The sequence below is a fragment of the Cottoperca gobio genome, chromosome 19 (genome assembly GCF_900634415.1).
Source record: "Cottoperca gobio chromosome 19, fCotGob3.1, whole genome shotgun sequence".
Lineage (NCBI taxonomy): Eukaryota > Metazoa > Chordata > Actinopteri > Perciformes > Bovichtidae > Cottoperca > Cottoperca gobio.
In genome coordinates, this window is record NC_041373.1 from 9,139,402 (window position 1) to 9,159,581 (window position 20,180).

A 20,180-nucleotide genomic window follows, 5' to 3' on the forward strand; every position below is an offset into this window, starting at 1 on the left:
GTTTTCAACCAAATCAACCAGGACTCAAATCTTAAGGATTGCCACTTGAACTCTAAATCATGTTCACCATGTAATGTATGTAACGCATTCTCCCTGTCAGACAACCATTTGTTATATGTGTAAAATTGAAGGACTGACCGTTTAATGAAATCAAGATAAACTGACGGCTGCCTTGAAGATCAAAATGCATCAAGAATCTAAAACACAACAGCATAGTTTGCAAATGATTGGCTCTAATGTGAAGCACATGTCATTTGTAAATCACAAATGAGCGGTATGGTCCTTTAAAGTGGTGCGAGTGTAACCTCCAGATAACAGCATGACATGGTGAGAATCATCCAGCTGTTTGATACTTTCTTTGCTCACATACAGTACATACTTCACACACACTCCACACACACTTTGTTGCTAAACTCTCAACTACAGGAGACAAAAAAGTAGCTTCAGCTTCAGAACTGCGAAATAATCATGGCAGGTAAGCTGTTAACTGCGTTAGACCCATACATTAGAATATACTTTTGGGCTTACTATCTTTGTCAATGTGGTTGTTTAGACCAGGTGTTACTGTTGGCTCTTGGTCTGTCTGGGGGTCTCCTGCTGCTGCTGGGTCTGATGGTGTACTATCTGTGGAGGAGGAAGAAGAAGGGTCGGAGTCAGTACGAGGAGCTGCTCTCTACAACGCCTTCAGTACCAGCATGCTCTGCTCCAGTGATCCTGGTATCTCAGGGCTCCTGGGCCAGGTTAGTAAAAAACATGAACATATTTATATATTGAGTTTTATTTTGAAGGGTTAAAAGCTATATTTTTCCTTTTATCTCTTGTTGTATGTTTTGCCTTTTGTATTACGTATTGTACAGTAAATGAGACGAGAGAAAGGGCGTTTGACATGCGACAAATGTCCCCAGCTGGACTTAGACTGGGGACATTATAAATACATGGTCAGCATCTTAAACCTTTAGACCACCACTTCTCAGAAAAAAGTATCTCACTGTAGAACAGCATCCATTTCTTAGAAGCATCATAGTATATGGGACCTGTACTGCTGATTTGAGTTGCTATTTAAAATACTGCAAAGGCCACGTGTGTGTGTGTGTGTGTGTGTGTGTGTGTGTGTGTGTGTGTGTGTGTGTGTGTGTGTGTGTGTGTGTGTGTGTGTGTGTGTGTGTGTGTGTGTGTGTGTGTGTGTGTGTGTTAAATGCCCAGTGAGATCCCTTTCACCCTGCCCCCTCGCTTCACATCACAAAATCATGGTGACCCGAAAAATGAGGAGGAGGAGATCGAAGAAGAGGAGGAGATAAAGATGGAGGCTAGGAGGGACATACTGGCCCATCGTGGGTCACTCTCAGTAAGGAGTAGGTCATTACTACCTTTATTTGACACTGGATATAGTCCCTACAGTAATTTGGATGATACTGGTAACTGAAGTGATCTATTCATAGAATTAGACGTTCTCTATTGTTGTTAAAGATGTTTCAGTTTCTGCCAAAGTGACATGCTAACGCTACATCTCTCCTCTGTAATCTCTCTATCACAGACATATCACTAAATTTAAAGGGATAGTTTGGATAGTTGGAAGAATGCCATGTACTGTAGGTAATATACTACCATAGACGATGGATAATTACATCATACAACCCCACATCAGAAAATCTGAACTATCGCTTTAAATAACCTTTGGATCCTACACACTCCCTAACACGTCCTTACATCCGACCTCAACTTGTCCCAATCAGGGTGGTACCCGGTGGGGACGGTGCTGGCCGGTCTCTACTCTGTTCCTCCTCTGAACGAGGTGGTGGCACCTCCTCCCGGCATGGCCACCCGTCTCTGCTTCTCTGTGGAGTACCGACACAGCAGCGAGCAGCTCATGGTCTCCTTGCTTCGCCTCGGCAACCTCCCTCCCCTTTTCCACGGCAACGTAACGCTGGTGGAGATCCGGCTTCTCCCTGACGACCGGAGGCCCCGCCAGGCCAAGGCCCGGGGCACAGGGCCCGACCCGGAGTTCAACGACTGCTTCGTTTTCCAGGCGAGGACACAAAAGTCTTTATTTTGCTTGTTGCACACACATAAATACAAATCACATGGAAGAAATATGAAGTACATCTGAGGATGTGGAAGAAACTTGTAATGGTTTATATTAAAAAGAAAACACCCAAAGGACAAAAGGTCAAATGTAAACATCTAAAATCACCAGTTCATGTTAAATATTAGAGTTAAAAAACTACAATAAGTGTACGATTATATTTGAGAATAGAAAACAATTAAATAAAATCACAGAAAAGGAAGTATTTGCAGTATATAGTATAAACAACAGTTTCTAACAGTTTTTTTTTCCCCAAATCAAATGTTTTTGACAGAAGTGCATTTCAACTATATTATTATATTTCTTACAAAAACTGCAATTTTAAAAAGAGTCGTGCATTTGGTATAACAGCTTTGGAAACAGTTTCTAATCTAATAAAATGTTTCTGCAGCAGGATTCTTTTTTAGTTTTAATGTTGAAAAAAAAGTTTTTATCTCAATTTGTGTCTCACACACTTTTTGTATGTTTCCCTCCACAGGTGTCAGGTGTGCCTCAGAGCACCCTGAGTGTGTGTGTGCTGAGTGTGAAGCAGGACGGCAAACGCCACGCGGTGGGCAGGGTGCTGTTTCCTCTGGAGGGGGAGCTCGGTCAGGCCGGCAGGGTGCTCTGGAGGGATCTGGAGACGGAGGAAAACACACAGGTACCAGAATGTAAATAATTACATTTACTCAAGAGCTGTACTTTAGGTAGTTGTACTTGAGTATTACAAATGCATGCAACTGTATACTTCTACTCCACTACATGTGTCTTGCAGCTTTAGTTACTTTTCAGTTTACAATTTTTCATACCTGCTGAAAACCATTTATCTCCAGAGGTTTTGACTTTAAATGTTTGTGATAAACTGAAGGATAAAGTCTTCCTTTATAGGTTGAGGTTCTTCTTAAGCTTAAAGGTTCAATGTTTAAGATTAAACTTAAAACATTAAAACAATGAACTAACATTATGAACAGAATGTGAAGCGGTAACAGTGTTGACGTTTTGTCAAAGACGTCTATGTGTTGCAGAGATATCTACTGAACTCAGCATCTGATAGTGAGTCACTATAGCAGAGAGCAACAACTCAGCCAACTCCCACCTGATCGTTACACAGGTTGGACCCATCAGCCTGTTCCTCCCGGGGCTGGGATATTCGCCGGCCGTATCCGAGCCGCCGGAGCCGCTGCACACTCCCCTCCTGGGAAGCAGTACTAAGCCAGCATACAAACTATCAAAATATAACTTTACACGGACCGTACAGCCACAGTGCCACAGTAAACACGCACATATCTCTAATTAACAAACTGACTGACAGACAGACACAGGAGTAAAAATACACAGTAAATATATCAGCACTAGAAGAGAGAGATATAGCTGTAGAATACAATACAGAATATAAAGAATAGTGTAAAACTTAGAATACATAAATATCACAAACTACCTCAACTAAAATATAAGCAGGTTAACATACTATAGTTGTTATTTTTAATAACGGATGGTTTTGATTAATGCATGGACCCAGTAGAGGTGAAATACTGCCCCCTATTTGTTTTGATCAGGTGGCTCTGAACTACACATTGAACCTTTAAGCTGGAAGACGCAGCGTCACAAAGCTGAGTGCATTGTACTGATAATACTTACATACTTTTACTTTACAAGGTTTTGAATGCAGGACTTTTACTTGTAGTGGAGTTGTTCACTGTGTGGTATTGTTATTTTTACTGAAGTAAAGGATCTGAATACTTCTTCCTCCACTACTAGGATGACACAGAAACACATTGTACGTCTGCATGTGCACAATTATTCATGAAAGCTCATAATCATTGTAATCTCAGTGTTCAGAGCTGGGTGATGTGCAGATATCTCTCAGCTACAGTCCGTCTCAGCAGCGCCTCTCTGTGTTGGTTCTGAGGGCTCGAGGCTTGCAGCTGCTCACAGACGCAGGTACGAGTTTCAGATTATGGAAAAGTTTATGGATGTGTGTCCGAGCTCCGCATTGTTCCTATGGAAGCCTAATTCTGACACTAATAGAAAGAAAAAAAGATAATTAATGTCATTATTACGACAAACTTTCTCTATTGATATATTTTGAGATACTAAGTCATTACTTTGACATTTGAAGTCATTATCTTTAGAACGTTTCTCATTCTTTTGAGATACTAAGTCGTTATTTTGAGTTTTTAAGTTATATTTAAAATTTTGAGATACTAACTTAATATTTCAAGAAACCCATTTATCTGACGTCTTCACAGGAATGAAAATGAGGCAAATCTACCGAAAAGTCTAAACTCTGTCAGTGGAGTAACTTTGCAAGTTTTGGTAATACAGCATGTTCGGATTTCCCAGGTGTGTGTGTCCAGGTGAGCTTACAGATACACACTCAGGTGGTTAAGATGAAGCGCAGCTGTGTGGCAAAAAGTGAAAACGACCCCTATTTCGACCACAGGATGACCTTTAAACTGCGCTCACAGCACCTGGACGAGGCCTGTCTGAGATTTGAGCTGCAGCAGCCAAACGACGTCCGCTCAGGTGAAAGGGTTACCTTAATGTGCATGTCATCTTATGTCCCGCTACATAAACTTCAGTATTAGATCAGCTGTGTATTTACCTCGGCTCTGCTCCGTCTGTATTGTTCTCACAGAGCTTCCAGCCCTGCTGGGAGTTTTGGTGTTGGGTCCCTTCATGTACGCCAGGGGCCCGCAGCTGCAGCACTGGATGGACATGGTCAACACACCACAGGTGCCGGTGCAACTGTGGCACGGACTGGGCAGGGCCGCTTAACACACAATTCACACACACACAATGTATATTCACAAGGTTTGACATAATAAAATCATCATTTGCAAAATCCGTCCAGGCTCAATAAAGGATCTGAATCAGGAATTTGGGGATTTTACAAATAGAAACAACAAGAACAATTCTTCCACCTGTACTTATTACAATTTCAAACGATGTTTACGTTTCCCCATTATGTAGATTGCCTCTACTGTCTCTTTCCATTGTTCCAGGGACACTTGAATGTTTCTTTAATCGAATTCTGAATCCTTGTAGCACACGCAAAACCAAAACTTTGTCTTGAAGGATCATCAGATACACATTCCTCAGAAGCAACTTTAAGCCATAGTTTTTCATGTATTCATTTTTTGAGTCATTACCTCTAATCTAGAACCAGATCCTTTAATAACCCCCCTCTCCTGAATCATAGATGAACCTTTCTACAGCTCTTTCTTATTCCCTAATCACAGCAAAACAAATATATATATATATATATATATATATATATATATATATATATATATATATATATATATATATATATATATAAATTACATACTCACATGTGGGAAGCAAACTACTGTTTACTGACAATTGTAAATGTACTTCTTAATGAATACCCTTAATATACAGAATATTCATTTTTTAGACAAGCTCTCTCAATTTAATATAATTGTGCAACTGCTAATTAAATATCTTGAAACTTTAAAATGAAAAATATGACTAAAAGTGACAGGGAGAGATTATCTGGGTTTTTTCTCTTTCTTTTTCAACCTTATTTTTTTACTATTTTCACTTACAGCACAAGTTGAGTGTAGAAACTAAATCAAAGTCATCTGTATGTAAAATAAGCTTCAATGAAAATGTACATATATTATTATCCTTAAATAAGATAGTAGATTGGGGAGGAAACTGTGATTGCCCTTGTGGAAAACATAAGTAAAGAAATTTAAGAATTTTGTTATAAGAAAACAAAAGCATACATTAAAATGTTTTAATTTGACATTGTTATACCTTTTTAGAACTGGGAGAGACTGACACAGCTAAATTGAACAATCATTTTTAGTCTTCATTTCTTTTTTTTTAATATATATATTTTTTTTTTCTGTGATGTGTGTCTTTATCTACATCCAAACTTGAATTTAAATATATATATTTAATTTATTTTTCTTCAAAGAATTCAGAAGAAAATCTGAAAAAGCGAACTCGGTTCTTTTTAATGTTGTCCAGCAGGTGGCGACCTCCACCTTTAGATCAGTGTGCGCAGCCGCAGTTTGAGTCTTAAACCGGAAGTAAATGATGCGCTGACATCATGGATGTGAAACTGAGTTAAACGTTATTTTATCGGTCATATTGGAGGTTTATTCCTGGTTTTAACATCATGAAGATAAATGAGAACACTTTACTGGAGGGACAAAAAGTCGTGTTGGTTCCTTACAATGCAGAGCACGTGCCCAGGTAAAACCAACAACATGCTTTCTTTGTCTATTAGCTTTAATAATTCATTCAGTGTCTCAGTTATTATCCTTTTCTGTTCATTTCTTTTATGGTGTTTCTCTGGGCCTGTCTTGTTGTTAGCGGAGTGTTTTTATTTTACCTTCATGTTAACATATGGCAGTTTTTTTCTTTTAAATTGAATCCTAAATATCAGTGGTAGATGATGCTACATTTTCTTGTAAAAGGCGATTTCTATTTTTAACAAATTGATTAAATGCTTTGTTCAATTCAAATTCAATTTAAAACACGTTATTTGTCCCCGAGGGGCAATTTGTAGCGCGTACATTAGAATATAAACAAAATATAATACACATATAAAATAAAAATACATTTCAGATTTCGATTATTTATATAAAAAATAATCAACTAATACATTATGATATATTATTATAGCGACCCAGCAGTATAACAAGTAATTACAATGAGCTCCACCTTCACTAGCTGCAACATTAATGATGTAACGGTAATGCATCGATAATTATAATCCAGTGATGCTAATACTCATGAACCCCCGGGCTAACTCTGTCTATCTGAAGTCTGACTTAGTTTGATCTAAACCGTAGTTGAAGGCTATTGTTTCAAAAATATTTAATCAAGTCAGGTATAAAATAAAAATAAAATAACCATTGTTCTAATGATTTCACACACATGAAATATATTTAGTACAAAACATGGTTTGAATGTGTGTTTGGGCTTTAAATGTTAGTCTTCATTTGAATACATATATTGTATTTTATTTTTATATTTCTGTGAATCATCAACCAATTTTGTTTTTTTATATCCCCCTGTTTCAGGTATCATCAGTGGATGAAGTCTCCTGAGCTGCAGCAGCTGACCGCCTCAGAGCCGCTGAGCCTGGAGCAAGAGTACGACATGCAGCAGAGCTGGAGGGAAGATGATGACAGTAAGGGGGCATATCGCACCACCCTGAGGTCATGCACATGTAAAATATCTCAACCTTTACTCAAAGAAAAGCTGTTTTTAATTTGTTTTTATTCTGTCTTTCCAGAGTGCACGTTCATCATCTTGGACAAGCAGCAGTGGGCGGACAGCAGTGTGGGAGAGGAGCAGTGCATGGTGGGAGATGTCAACATCTTTCTGACGGACCCCACAGACCTGTCCCTGGCTGAGCTGGAGGTCATGATAGCAGGTGATGCCCAACGTGTTAACCAAAAGCAAAGGCCTATCAAACTTCTACAATCATGTTTTTTACTTGTGAACCATTTCCTACATTCGTCTTTTGGTTGTTGTATTTTTAATTCCCTGACACTTATGAAGTTTCTTGTTTTGAACAGAGCCCGGTCACAGAGGTAAGGGCATCGGGAAAGAGGTGACGCGCATGATGATGAGCTACGGTAAGAAGCCTATACAATATGTCAGAAGGCTTGTAAACATGTTTAAAAAAACTGTAGAATAAAAAGAATCTGACTTTGGGTACCCTCCTTGGCACGTTTCAGACCTCTTAAATCGCTGCCCAATTTTCTAGGTCTTGTGTTGCGCTCATTGTCAGCAACACATAAAGCGCAGCGACGTCCACCACAATAGTCTTGAGTTTTCAGCAAACAAAAAGTTAATATTTTGGAATAATTGAAAGCCTGAAATTGCCTAAAATATTATTTGACATAGTTTAAGAAAAACATTTGTTCTGCTGCTGCAATGCGTACATTCATAAAACGTTCAAGTATTTTTCACTTCAGATTACTGTGAAGGTAACTCCAGTTACAATTTGTGAATGATAGTCTGTGAATGGAGGTGGATCAGAGTGTTGTCTTCCAACAGGAGTCACCAAACTTGGGGTCAAAAAATATGAAGTGAAAATTGGGCTGGACAACCAGGTCAGCATCGCCATGTTCAAGAAACTCCACTTCCAGAAGGTAATAACATCACATGATCATTGTGTGCGATGGCCCCAGAATAGGAATGCTCTGTAAGTGAGTCCAACCATCGTCCTCGTGTCTGCCGCAGGTGTCCGTGTCCAAGGTGTTCAAAGAGGTGACCCTGGAGATGGCGGTGGACGAGTCCGTCCGGGCGAGGCTGCTGGACGACACGGCTGACATGAAGGAGAGAGACTACAGACAGACCTGCAGCAACAGACAGGAGCTGGTTTCACAGTGAAGTGCTGAACTGCACTCACACGTCCCACACAACACAACCAGCTGTGAAGGAGATCATTCTAAAATCTGGTGTGTGCTTTAAACTTTTTAGAATTTTACACACATCTGCAGAGGTGGGAAATACATTTGCACAAGTACAGTTTGGAGGGACTGGTTGATTATGTAAGTAATTTAATTTTGGGATATATTCTAGTTTTATTTTTCAACTACTACATTTCAGAGGGAAACATTGTACTTTTTTTACATTGTAGTTATCGGACACCTGGAGTTACCAGTTGCACAGTATGGCCAAAAGTATGTGAATACACCAGCATTGTTTATTAGATTGTTAAACATGTCATTACAAAACCATGGCTACTAATCCGCTGCTATAACAGCCTCCACACTTTTAGGAAAGAAGTACAAAAGTACATTGGCTGTGGTCAAAGGTGATGGATGGGGTTGAGGTCAGGGCCCTGTTTCTTTATGTGCCTGGCTTTATGTACAGGGGCATTGTCATGTTGAAAGATCTTCCGCACACAAAGTTGGAAACACTATTGTCTAAATATGTTGCATGCTGTAAAATAATCCCTTAATTGAAACTAAGGGGCCTAACCCAAACCGCAAAAAAACAACTCATGTACGTATACTTTTGGTCATGTAGTGTATATTGCAGATTCAGATTTTACTTTCAACATGAGATGAATGTCTCATATTTTAAATCTTGTATCTCATAAAAGCAAAGTGTTCAAGATCCCGGAAATACGTACTTTCTCTTTTCCTCCTCCTATCTTTCCTTTTTCTGTAGCTCATTCCTCTCTGATCCGGAGACATTAAACTCTGCTCTTCTCTTTAATCGATCTCTACTTTTTTGGATATGTCACTACATTTTACTGCTGATACTTAATACTTTTACTTGAGTAAAACATCTGATTGTAATGGAGTATTTTTCCATTTCTGTGTTGCAACTTCTTCTGATTGCGTCTTCCACCACTGTGCAGATTAACAAAAGATACAACGTGTTGAGAAGTGAGCTTTAGAGGTACGTGGATGTTGTTGCCTCGGAACAGAGGCAGGCTAGCTGTTTCCCCCGTTTCCAGTCTTTATGCTAATATGCTAAGCTAAACTAACAAGCTACCGTCTGTAGCTTCACGTTGACTGTACGGGGTTCTCAGTATATCGATCTTCTCAGGAAACTCTTGGCAAGGAAGTTAATAAGTGCTTTTTTTGTCAAACTATTTCTTCTCTTTAACTCTAAAGTGCAGAATAAATCATGTGAGAAAGAGAAACATTTCCATTTTCTGGTGCACAGTAATGACGAGTCGGAGTGAAACGCATCTTTCCTACATTACAACAAACATATTGTCTCATGTTGCTCCTAATTGCCACATTAGTCCGCTGCATTTCTCATAATCTTCTCGTTTAAAACCGGAAGGTTGGTGGTTAAAATCAAATGCCAACTGCAGGAGCTTTATTGAACAGCTTTTATATCGCACCACATGACCCCAAATGTGAAATGGAAGCATATCATTCTAATTTTCAAACCTCAGTGTGCTTTTTCCTCATCTTCCCGTCAAGTACTTCAAATGTTTTTGACATCAAGAGAGAGATATTTATTTAGGGAATCCAGAATATGGTTTTGTTTTTTTAACTTTCTTATTTAATGATCATCTCACCCCAACTGTCAAAATCCAGTTCAGAGAATTAGAGTTGATGATGCTTGAGCCTGAGAGGGAGACTGCAGACGATACCCAGGGCTGGAAAAATCTGCCTCACTAGCATCAGGTCAACAATGGTTTCTAACATCCTAAACTAACATGGTAATAATTATATGCCAAACATCTGCATGTTAGCATCAAGAGCATATTAGTATGCTGACGTTAGCATTTAGCTCAAAGCCGTACAGCCTCACAAAGACCAGAACTGTAGACTCTCGTTTCGTTAAACTACCATTATTATAAAAGGAAATCAAAATGTGGGATTTGCTAGATTGATATAAATGTATAAAAATACCTTCACTTTTTTTGTTTTTGGTTATAGAACCTCTGACTTATTTGTGTCAACATTTTAGCTTTTTGTCGCTTTGGGAAACACATTTCTTTAAAACATGAATCGGCTCGAACGGCAGTTTTCCACAGATTTGTTTATCACTTCCTGAGGAGGCTTGAATATGTCTTCACTGTACGTCCCTCTGCTCCACTGGACATGTTACACGTATTAGAGGAAAGCTTCATCAGGCTAATGGCTTTGACTGTTCTGTCATTAGTTGTTATTTGAGCTCATTCACATGTTGTGTAAAGTTTGCAGTATCGACTGTGGATGTTAAATATGCAGTTAAAGTGATGAACGGAAATGGACCTCATACATTATGCAAATAGATTAACTTGGAGCTTAGCTCTTATATTCAGCTGTTAAAAACAAAAGTGGTTTTCCTTTGCAGAAGTCCTTGTTTAAATTAATCATGTGTCCAGTTCATCTTTTTAAAAAGCAGGAAAAAAATACTTACATAAGTTATTGTTGAGGATCAAAGTTCTTTGAAACGGCAGCTGAGAAAACAGTTTTGTTCTGGAGCTCTGTCACATCACATGATCTTCATCACCCGAGCTTTCCAGCAAACACGAGGACGACGACAAGTCTTTTTTTAAAGTGCAGAAATGTTAACAGCCACAGTTCTGTGACAACTGATGATCATGTAATACGATCAAAAGCTCCAGAGTAGCTTCTAAATGTACCTTGTGGTGATAGTTTTCATTCACTGCAAGTCAATATATTTCTGTCCCCAAATACTTGTTACTAGCTTAGTTACATTACTAGCTTAGCCTACTTTTTCAATGGTTTTCCGTCCCATCCCGCAGCATCCTCATCCCCATTGGAAAGATTATAGGGGACGAAAACTTCCAAGTTGGCATGAAATCCAAATAATTATCTTCGGCATTCTTTAAAACTGCAGTGTGTTGCCAAGCAACATTTACTCAGTTTGAATTTGGACACAACTCTAAGAAACTGAAAGGAAAAGTTTGACATTTTGGAAAATACTATTCACTTTCTTGCCGAGCTTTAGAGATCGATATGTTTCTACCTCAACTATACGAGCCTGGCCAAAGTTAGCAAACTCAGTATGTGCCGTTTAATTACTTTTACATTGTAGATTCCAAAGTCCTAACTCGAGATGTAGTCACCACCTTTCTGCTTCAGTTACACAATCAGACGCATATGTTTTGCAGTGCATAGCCATTTATTAACGCTGACAATGAGAACATGAACAAAGCTGTACAAGAACCGCAGCAGCAGCAAAGGCAGCCTTTTTGAAAGAAGATTTCCCGACATATGAAAACAAGTTGCATTTTAAAAGTCACCAGTTTCACTCAATGAACCACAAAATAATCTGCCAGTTGCCTTTTTATTTTCTTTAGTTTAAAGATTACAAGAACAAAGGCATTTTAGACTTTGGACCACTAGTTGCTCTTGGTCCCAATTATACCATTCTGAGTGAACTGTAACAATACATCGGTTTTAACAAGCAATATCCCCTTAACAACAAAACATGTATACTTTATACTAAAGATGACCCTTTGTTTGCTCATTTTGCTGCCTTTTTTTGTACTTTTCCTACCTTCCATGCAGCTACTGGTTTCCATTTAGTCTGTGCTGTATTAACAATCAAATGGGCAGAGTCTTGAAATGTAACACGTGTAATCCATCCATCACAGTGAACATCAGGTCTGAATATCTTTGTGTCGATTCTGATATTTCTGTGTGGTAACGGGTATTATGTGCAGATCTGAGTTGAAAGTTCTCATTACACTAATTTCACTTTGATGAAATACTGTAGTGTCTTGATGTATAGTGTGATGGATCGAATGGAAAGTAGGTAAAATAGTGCCAAAGGTGTAAAACAGCATAATTAGTAAAAATGTATATTCGATGTAGACAGCATTTGTAGCAAACAAGCATAATTGTTGGTATGAAATGCAGTTTGTGCTCTGGGAAGAGCCGAACTGAAACCAGATTGAGGTCAATACACAAAACTATTTAAGAAAAATCGGACGATATTGTTTTTTTAAAGCATAAATTAGAGTTGAAACAATTAGTCAAGTCATTAAAATAATAAATAACTACATTTGTAAATTATTTAATCATACAGTGAGCGGGACATTTTGCTCTCTGCTGGACAAAGTTTGTAAGAACTAAAAGCTGCAACGATTAGTCGATCGACAAAGTAATGTTTCATGCAAAAATGGAAGGAAATGCATTTTTCAATCCCACAAATATGGAGATTTCCATTTGTATCCCTGTTTTATATCATTAAACTGAATATCTTCGGATTTTAGACTAAAAACTAAACTAATGTAATCACCTTGCACTTTGAGAAACTGGGAAGGCCATTTTTTTTACACCAAACGATTAATCTAGAAAATAATCGGCAGATTAATTGATAATGAAAATAATCGTTAGTTGCAGCTCTAATGACAACACTGTTTCTAAATGACTTCAAACATCTTTGGCATTTCTGTCCTGCTGTAGGTTCGCCAATATTTACTCACATGAGATCGTTATACCGTGATGATAAAAGTCCACTCTATAAAGTTGGGCTCTAGTTTGCATGCCACACATTGAGCCTCACGCAGCATTGTTCTCTTAAAACTCTCTTGTATTTTTGAATGATTAATCTGCTTGATCATAAATTGGAGGTGTGTGATGTTGTGCCGTGTGCAAACCCTCTGGCACAAAAGACGACACTAAATAAAGGCTGCATGAGGTCCTGTTAAATAAACCTAAACAAAGTAAACATGGGATTTGTCAGTACTGGTGTTACAGCAAACTGAGCGCACGCAATATCATCTTCCAACAGTCTTTAAACTGCTAACTGGGATCAACATTTCTTTAGCCCACAAATGTAATAATCCAATCACAAACATAAATCTAAATGTGATAGGATATTCATGGGCTTTTTATGTACCTCAAATTTACAACATATGTTGGACAAACACTTTGTGCACTTACACAAAGTGTGCTCTCGACAACTCGTAAAAATTGTCTGTAAACAAAAACATTGCTGAATCCCAGAAATCTATGGCTACGAACAAAATAAGAACAAAAATAAGAGGAAAGTTGTTTGTTTATTGCTTCCTGCATGAGGCCCGATGTGTATTAGCTGCAAGATGGGAGAGCTGGTTCGACTGATTTAAGACTATAAAAACAGAGGAGGCCACAGACGAGTGCGCTCTACATTCACACAGCCTTCACTGCACATGCTCAGATGTTCCACATCCAACACCAGCTTATGCACAACTCTGACCGGCAGCTAACACGTGACTCAGCACTCCAGTGTAGCACAGACGGGGCCACCTGACGTTTCTCTGAACATCTCAAATGCACCCCACGCTCCACATAATGCACCCTAACGAAAAACCTGGTCGGGGAGACATTTAAGACGCTTCTTTAAAAACAGGCTGTATTACAAAGAGGGTACAAGAGCGACAACAATTCCATAGGAATTTAAGATGATTTTAAACACATCTGTCAATCCCCCTTTTGTCTATCTGAACAGACTCGCCACCTCCCAGCAGGGTGAGGGGATGCAGGGTTGCCTATGAAATTCTTAATTTCAGCATATAAAAAAAAAAAAAATCCCAGGATTCACAGGTGGGAGTGGAAAACCTGCAGCTCTGGAAGGTGATGGTGGAAGATGAGTTTAGTTCTTTGACGCCCGTGTGGATTCAACAAACTCCTTCGCCGCGGACGACAGATTCTGCACCATTTGTCTGACCACGCCCTCCTGCTCTTTGGCCCAGGATAGGACGTCGTCCACGGCGATGTTGACCGGCACACACATGGCTTCCTTCTGCAGGTCGGTCAGTCGGCAGGCGGCGGCGACTCCGGCCAATCCCAGTAGCAGCAGGAGGAAGAGCTTGAACATCAGGCCAATGAGAGAACGGCGAGGTTTAGGCGCCGATTCCACAGCAGCCTTTTTATCTGCCGAGATGAAGCGAGTGACGTTAGAACTCCTAAAACACTGAAAACAAAACTCTAAGAGGCAAGGGGGGCTCTAACAGAACTAATCCTGTGTTTTGCAAAGAAACAACTTCTCTAATCAAGGACAGTTCAACAACTGATATGAGACAGCTGCCAAACACCAACATTGTCAATGCAAGAAATTACAAAATGATATTTAGATTTTCATTTAAATACAGAAACGCCGTTCTGTGGTCTTCAAACTTCTGTATTGTCCATCGTTTACTTTGAAAAACATCTTAATCGAACATGTTTAACTTCCCTATTACAGTGTAGACTGTTGGACAACGACAATGAGAATATATGTATATAATTAGACTAAATAATACAGCCACACGTTTTTACGGCATACTATACTATGACTTTTCTGACATCATTTTATACAATTACTTTTTCAACAGCTTATGAGATACTTTATTATGACACTTTTTATGGCATGTATGTAATATATGGCTTGGTGTCAGAGTGGTTACAGTGCATGCCATATAACCGCAATTCCTTCGGTGCGTGTCATACCCCTTTCTCTCTTGTGTACGGGAAGTCTCACCTGCTGCCTGTCCGTTCTTTTTCTTCTTCTCCTCACTCTTCTTCTTCTGTTGTTCCCGTGCAGCCACGGCCGCCTTCTGAGTGTTGTACTCTTTCCTCCTCTTCTCCTTCTCCTCCGCCTTCTCCCGTTTACGAGCCTCCTTCTCTTTGGCCTCCCGCTCCCTCTGCTTCACCTCCCTCTTCCTCTCCAGCTCTGATGGAGGGATGTGTTTAGAAGAAACTCTATTTCTGGTTTTCTGCCATCAATAAAATGCACTTACTCCTCTGCAGATAAAACTGCTACGGGACCACAAAAGCACTATGATTACTATCCCTGCCTACTTACCTCTTCTAGGTAGAGTAAGACAGCAAAACTACAAATCTGACCACATTTAATACCAGTTTGAAAGCATAAAAGTAAGTAAAAAGGTACTAAGGTTATATATGATTTCGGCTCAATAAAAAGACGCTCAGATACCAACCTTTTTCCCTCAAAAGGCGTTTCTCTCGTACACGATCGACCTCATCCTGAAGTTCTCTCATGTGCTGCAGGACCTGGAAGAAAATGTTCTTTGGTTTTAGATACTGAAGACTGCTTAATTAATCTCTTCTCCATCGTTCATCTCTCCGTCCCTCACCTTGGAGGCACACTGTTTGCACTGCTTCTCATCCAGACAGTCTCCTGCTGCCTTGGCCAGGCCGGCCTCCAGCGGGTTATCCTTCAGATCCAACCACTTCAGACTCTGAGAACAAACCGGAAACAAACTCACTAGTTCATTTTGTGTTTTCTTGGCGGATTAAGTAAATGAGATAAAACGTAATAAATCAGTGAGCTTCAGAGGTGCTGGTAGGAGGATATTTGACCTTTGGACAGAGCCAGGCTAGCTGCTTTTCCTTGCTCCCGGTCTTTATGCTAAGCTAAGGTTGCTGGTGCTACCTTAATATTTAACATAGATTTGAGAGTGGTATCAATGTTCTCATCCAACTCTCAGGAAGAAAGTCAATAAGCGTATAGAAATGTCAATCTATGCCTTTAATGAAACAACAAGATCATCAGCTCATCCCTTTTCTCTAACAAACAGCCTAAAATAAATACATTTCTATTTCATCCTTACTGACGGCCAGAGGCCGTGCTTAATACTGAATACCTTCCGTCTCGCACATGTGCCGGTCGAATATATCAACAAAGTCACGTGTGACCCCGGTCATGTATAAGATCCGGTGTCATCTTCGAGATCAGTCCTACAGAATCTTCCGAGTGACTAAGAACTCTGGCGGTCATCCAGGATTTATAGAACCGTAGTTACATACGTAACTTTCGTTTTACATAATCTCGTGGTTTCCAATAAAAACAACACACACACACACACACACACACACACTGTAGCTTCGCGTTGGTGCAATCTGTACATACAAATGTAACATGAGCAACAGCGCTCGTCGTGTCTGGCACCCACCCTGAGCTGAGAGAAGCTGACCGGCAGGACAGTCAGCTTGTTGTTGTACAGGTCCAGATGCTGAAGGCTGACCAGGTTCCCCAGGTCGTCTGGCAGACAGGTCAGCTGGTTTTTACTCAGATCCACCTTCATTAGGTGGGTTAGGTTGCAGAACTCTGGCTACAAGAAGGAAACAGAGCCAAAGAAATAAGAACTCAAGTCTTAATATTTGTACTTCGTTAGTGCCAACGTTGGGAAGTCTGCAGGTAAAGTTCAGGGTTAACATGCTAAGTGCTCTAAAGAGGGTTAAAAACATGTACATGCAGAATGTCAGTATCACATAGCAATCCCAGAGTTTGCTTAGGTAAGATGTCGGAGATCATATTTCCTAAAAATAGTACAGTCAAGTCACTTTTAATGTTTAATGTTTAATCCCACATTTGACTCTGTAGGCTTTAAAACATACAACAGTTACATTAAGCTTTGCCATGAAGCAAGAAGTAATAGCATACCTTTAATTGTCAAAGAATTTAAGCATTTTAAAGCTTTTTAAGCTGTAGAAACTTCAATGACATTTACATTTTTGAAATATTAAGCACATTTAAGGCAGTAGTTCCCAACCCATTGGGTCACGAGATACATATGAGGGGTTACGGAATAAATAAAAGGGATAAGAAAGAAGAGGATTTAGTGTCACATTTCCTCCTGACTTTCGTCTGGATACTATTACCTCTTCAGGCCTCTCATGATCCTTAAATCTCAACAATCAGAACGCTAATATCACTCTATGGTCCATTTTATCCAAATTTCCTGCATGATTCTTAAAGGAGAAACTCAAGTTTAATCTATCGGCTAAATCCAACAATAGTTTAAATCATGCACACAATGTACACATTACTTCATTTTAAAAAGGTTGTGGACAATAGATTAATTTGTGTTTGTACTTACAGGAAGGGAGGTTATGTTGTTGCAAGACAAGTCCACAACAGTTACTTTGGTGAATAAAGCCTGTTGGGATAAATCATAGTTCAGTTTAACTTCACCAGTAAATGTACATGTAATAAACATTTCAAGCCAGGAAACCTGCAACCACAGCATGGCAGCCTTATGTTTAAAGTTACATTACATCCATATAATGCAATTCATGTTTAATTTTACAATATTTTCACACACACAACTCACCAGCTCTCTGACTGGCACCTCGGTGAGGTTACACAGACTCAGGTCCGCTTCATTACCGTCGATTTGATCCTTCAGGTTCAACACTTTGCTGATTTTACTCATTCTGGAGTCTGTGAGAAAACACTGTAGAGTTAATATGAAAAATAAACACTGACAAGAGGGGATTTTGAACACAGTTTGTACTGCAGATACTTGACTAGCAGAGAGCAGGAAACCCTATCTAACCTGAACGTTTTACACGATGTGCTCACCTGTTATGAAAGCGGTGACAAAACTGTACTGAAGTGGGACAAACGAAGGAAATAAAATGAGTGGTCCCAACTTCTAAATGTAAAGAAAGTTAGTGGAAAAGCTCTGAGACGTTGGTAAGTCTGTGTTTTCTGGCAGCACTGACTGCCTCAATGAAAATCCACGTCACTGATTGAACGACAGCGCGGAGACGTTGAAGCGAACAGCGCCACGTGCAGCACCGGCGGACCCAGCACACACTGCAGCACATGCACCAACACTGTATAAATATAACCAGATAAATACACAATACACAAATAATATACATGCATATACATATGCACACTTGCACCTTATTTATATTTTGTATTTGCACTTTATATATTTGCACTCTTTCCTACTGTGTACTGCTGCACAATAACTTTTATAAAGTTCTATTTGTATCTTTTAATATCTGATGCATTTTCAGTCTTTTTTTCTTTTCATCATAATAGATTCAGCTTTACTTTACTGGGACAACTGAGACAACACAATGCAGTTTAGCATCTAACCGCAAGGTCAAAAAGCAGTAAAGTGCAGAATAAACTATGGGGAAAATGGAATGAGGAATAAACAGTAAGGGGTATAAATACATATGTACATAAACACGATATATACAGTATTAACAGGGTAGGCAGTTTAGATATACAAGCATACAATATATAGTGCAGAGGGCAATAACAGTAATGCTTATAGTAAGATATTATATATTTGGTCGGCTGTGGCTCAGGAGGTAAAGTGGTCATCCACCGGTGGTTCGATGCCCGGCTCCTGCAGTCAACATATCGAAATGTCCTTGGGCAAGATACTGAAATCCAAATTGTGTGTGAATGTTTATCATTACTGAGCATGTGGCACCTTGTAATGAGCCTCTTACTCTGTATGAATGTGTGTGAATGGGTGAATGCTGAAATATGTTGTAAAGCTTTGAGTGATCGCAAAAAGATTGGAAAAACGATATATAAATGCAGTCCATTTACTGAATAAACAGCTGGAGGTATGATATGAATACAGTGAATAAACTATGTATCTGATATGTACAATATAGAAATATGTATAAATATGATTACTCTATTATCTATTAGGTTTGGAGTCGTCTTATGTCTTTTTATAAATATGGATTTCTCCCATTAATAAAAAGTAGAAACTAAAATTTCAGTTTCACTTGTAATTGCGATTGTAAAAAGAGATGAGAGCATTCTGGATCAGCTGCAGTTTCTCAACTGAGGATTTATATGAAGCATCTAATCCATAGTGTTTTATTAACAATACATCTCTTGACTAATTATGTGAAAGGAGTTGCTCGTAGTGATGAACCCACAGAGAATTATTCCCCGACTATGCAGCACCGTTCGCTCTGAGGAGCATTTTAGTAGCTTTCAGCTCATTGTTTTGGTTTTCCAGACTGTAACTGTACTAGTTTGGTTCACTCTCACCGCTCACACACACACACACACACACACACACACACACACACACACACACACACACACACACACACACACACACACGCATATGCAAAGAAAAACGAAGAGAATAGGTTTTGTTGTTATCGTTAATTCTTGCATTACAAAGAGTCGTATACATCTCTTCAGAGCCAGTATATCAGGACATTGGGAATACCTAAAGCAGACAGAGTAATGCAGATATATGGAACACCACAGAAAGACAACAAGATGATAATGAACCCATATAGAAAAACACCTTTTATATACCCAGAATATTATAGATGTGTTTTAAAATTGTTAAAAGGACACTGGACCAGTTTTACATGTGAAATTCAAATATAATTTTGTTTGCATTCCAAAAAACAAATTGCATTATGCAAAACATGCCGGTCAAAATTGATGAAGAGCGCATTACGACTTGTTTAGGACTCGACACTCAACTCGACTTGGGACCTGACTTGGGACTCGTATTTGTGACAATGACTTGTCACTTCTCCTTCTCATCTTTCCTAAACCCCATGAAGTTTTTCATCGAGGTCAAGGAAAAGTAGTTAGGAAAAGACATAGGACTTGATTCTTTTGGTATTTGGACTATTCGACCAGAGCCAAGGTCCCACCTCTGTCTCAGCCTCTGCTGCATCGATTTTGAAATTTTAATTGTTAGCGCCTAGGGAAGGCAATTTTGTGAATAGAGCTTAGATACGATTCACGCAGGAATAATGTTATGTACATATTTTAATGTATGTTAGATAGAGATAGATATATTTATGTAGGACAACATGCAATTTTGCGACTAAATTCCTTATTATTATAGACTTAAAGCAAAGACCTACGTGTACCGATTGATGGCATTTCAGTGTTCTAGAGTACTACAATAAAATGT

General features: G+C 39.1%; 3 protein-coding genes across 3 annotated transcripts; 2 read left to right on the forward strand and 1 right to left on the reverse strand.

Annotated features, from left to right (window-relative positions):
• The first annotated feature begins 612 nt into the window (after positions 1-612).
• Positions 613-4,840, forward strand: syt15 (synaptotagmin XV). Its single transcript, XM_029456700.1, has 7 exons — positions 613-737; positions 1,195-1,352; positions 1,734-2,026; positions 2,562-2,723; positions 3,895-4,003; positions 4,406-4,588; positions 4,701-4,840. Exons 1-7 carry the CDS (start codon positions 613-615, stop codon positions 4,838-4,840), a joined length of 1,170 nt encoding a protein of 389 aa, XP_029312560.1.
• A 1,268-nt stretch (positions 4,841-6,108) lies between these two features.
• nat9 (N-acetyltransferase 9) lies at positions 6,109-9,280 on the forward strand. Its single transcript, XM_029457217.1, has 6 exons — positions 6,109-6,292; positions 7,126-7,235; positions 7,341-7,481; positions 7,627-7,686; positions 8,111-8,205; positions 8,297-9,280. Exons 1-6 carry the CDS (start codon positions 6,216-6,218, stop codon positions 8,444-8,446), a joined length of 633 nt encoding a protein of 210 aa, XP_029313077.1. The 5' UTR covers positions 6,109-6,215; the 3' UTR covers positions 8,447-9,280.
• Positions 9,281-12,786: 3,506 nt separating this feature from the next.
• Positions 12,787-18,044, reverse strand: lrrc59 (leucine rich repeat containing 59). The gene is made up of 8 exons (XM_029455545.1): positions 17,834-18,044; positions 17,583-17,692; positions 17,349-17,408; positions 16,422-16,580; positions 15,603-15,707; positions 15,447-15,519; positions 14,987-15,178; positions 12,787-14,400 (listed from the first exon to the last, which is right to left on the reverse strand). Exons 2-8 carry the CDS (start codon positions 17,682-17,684, stop codon positions 14,120-14,122), a joined length of 972 nt encoding a protein of 323 aa, XP_029311405.1. The 5' UTR covers positions 17,685-17,692; positions 17,834-18,044; the 3' UTR covers positions 12,787-14,119.
• Positions 18,045-20,180: the final 2,136 nt, after the last annotated feature.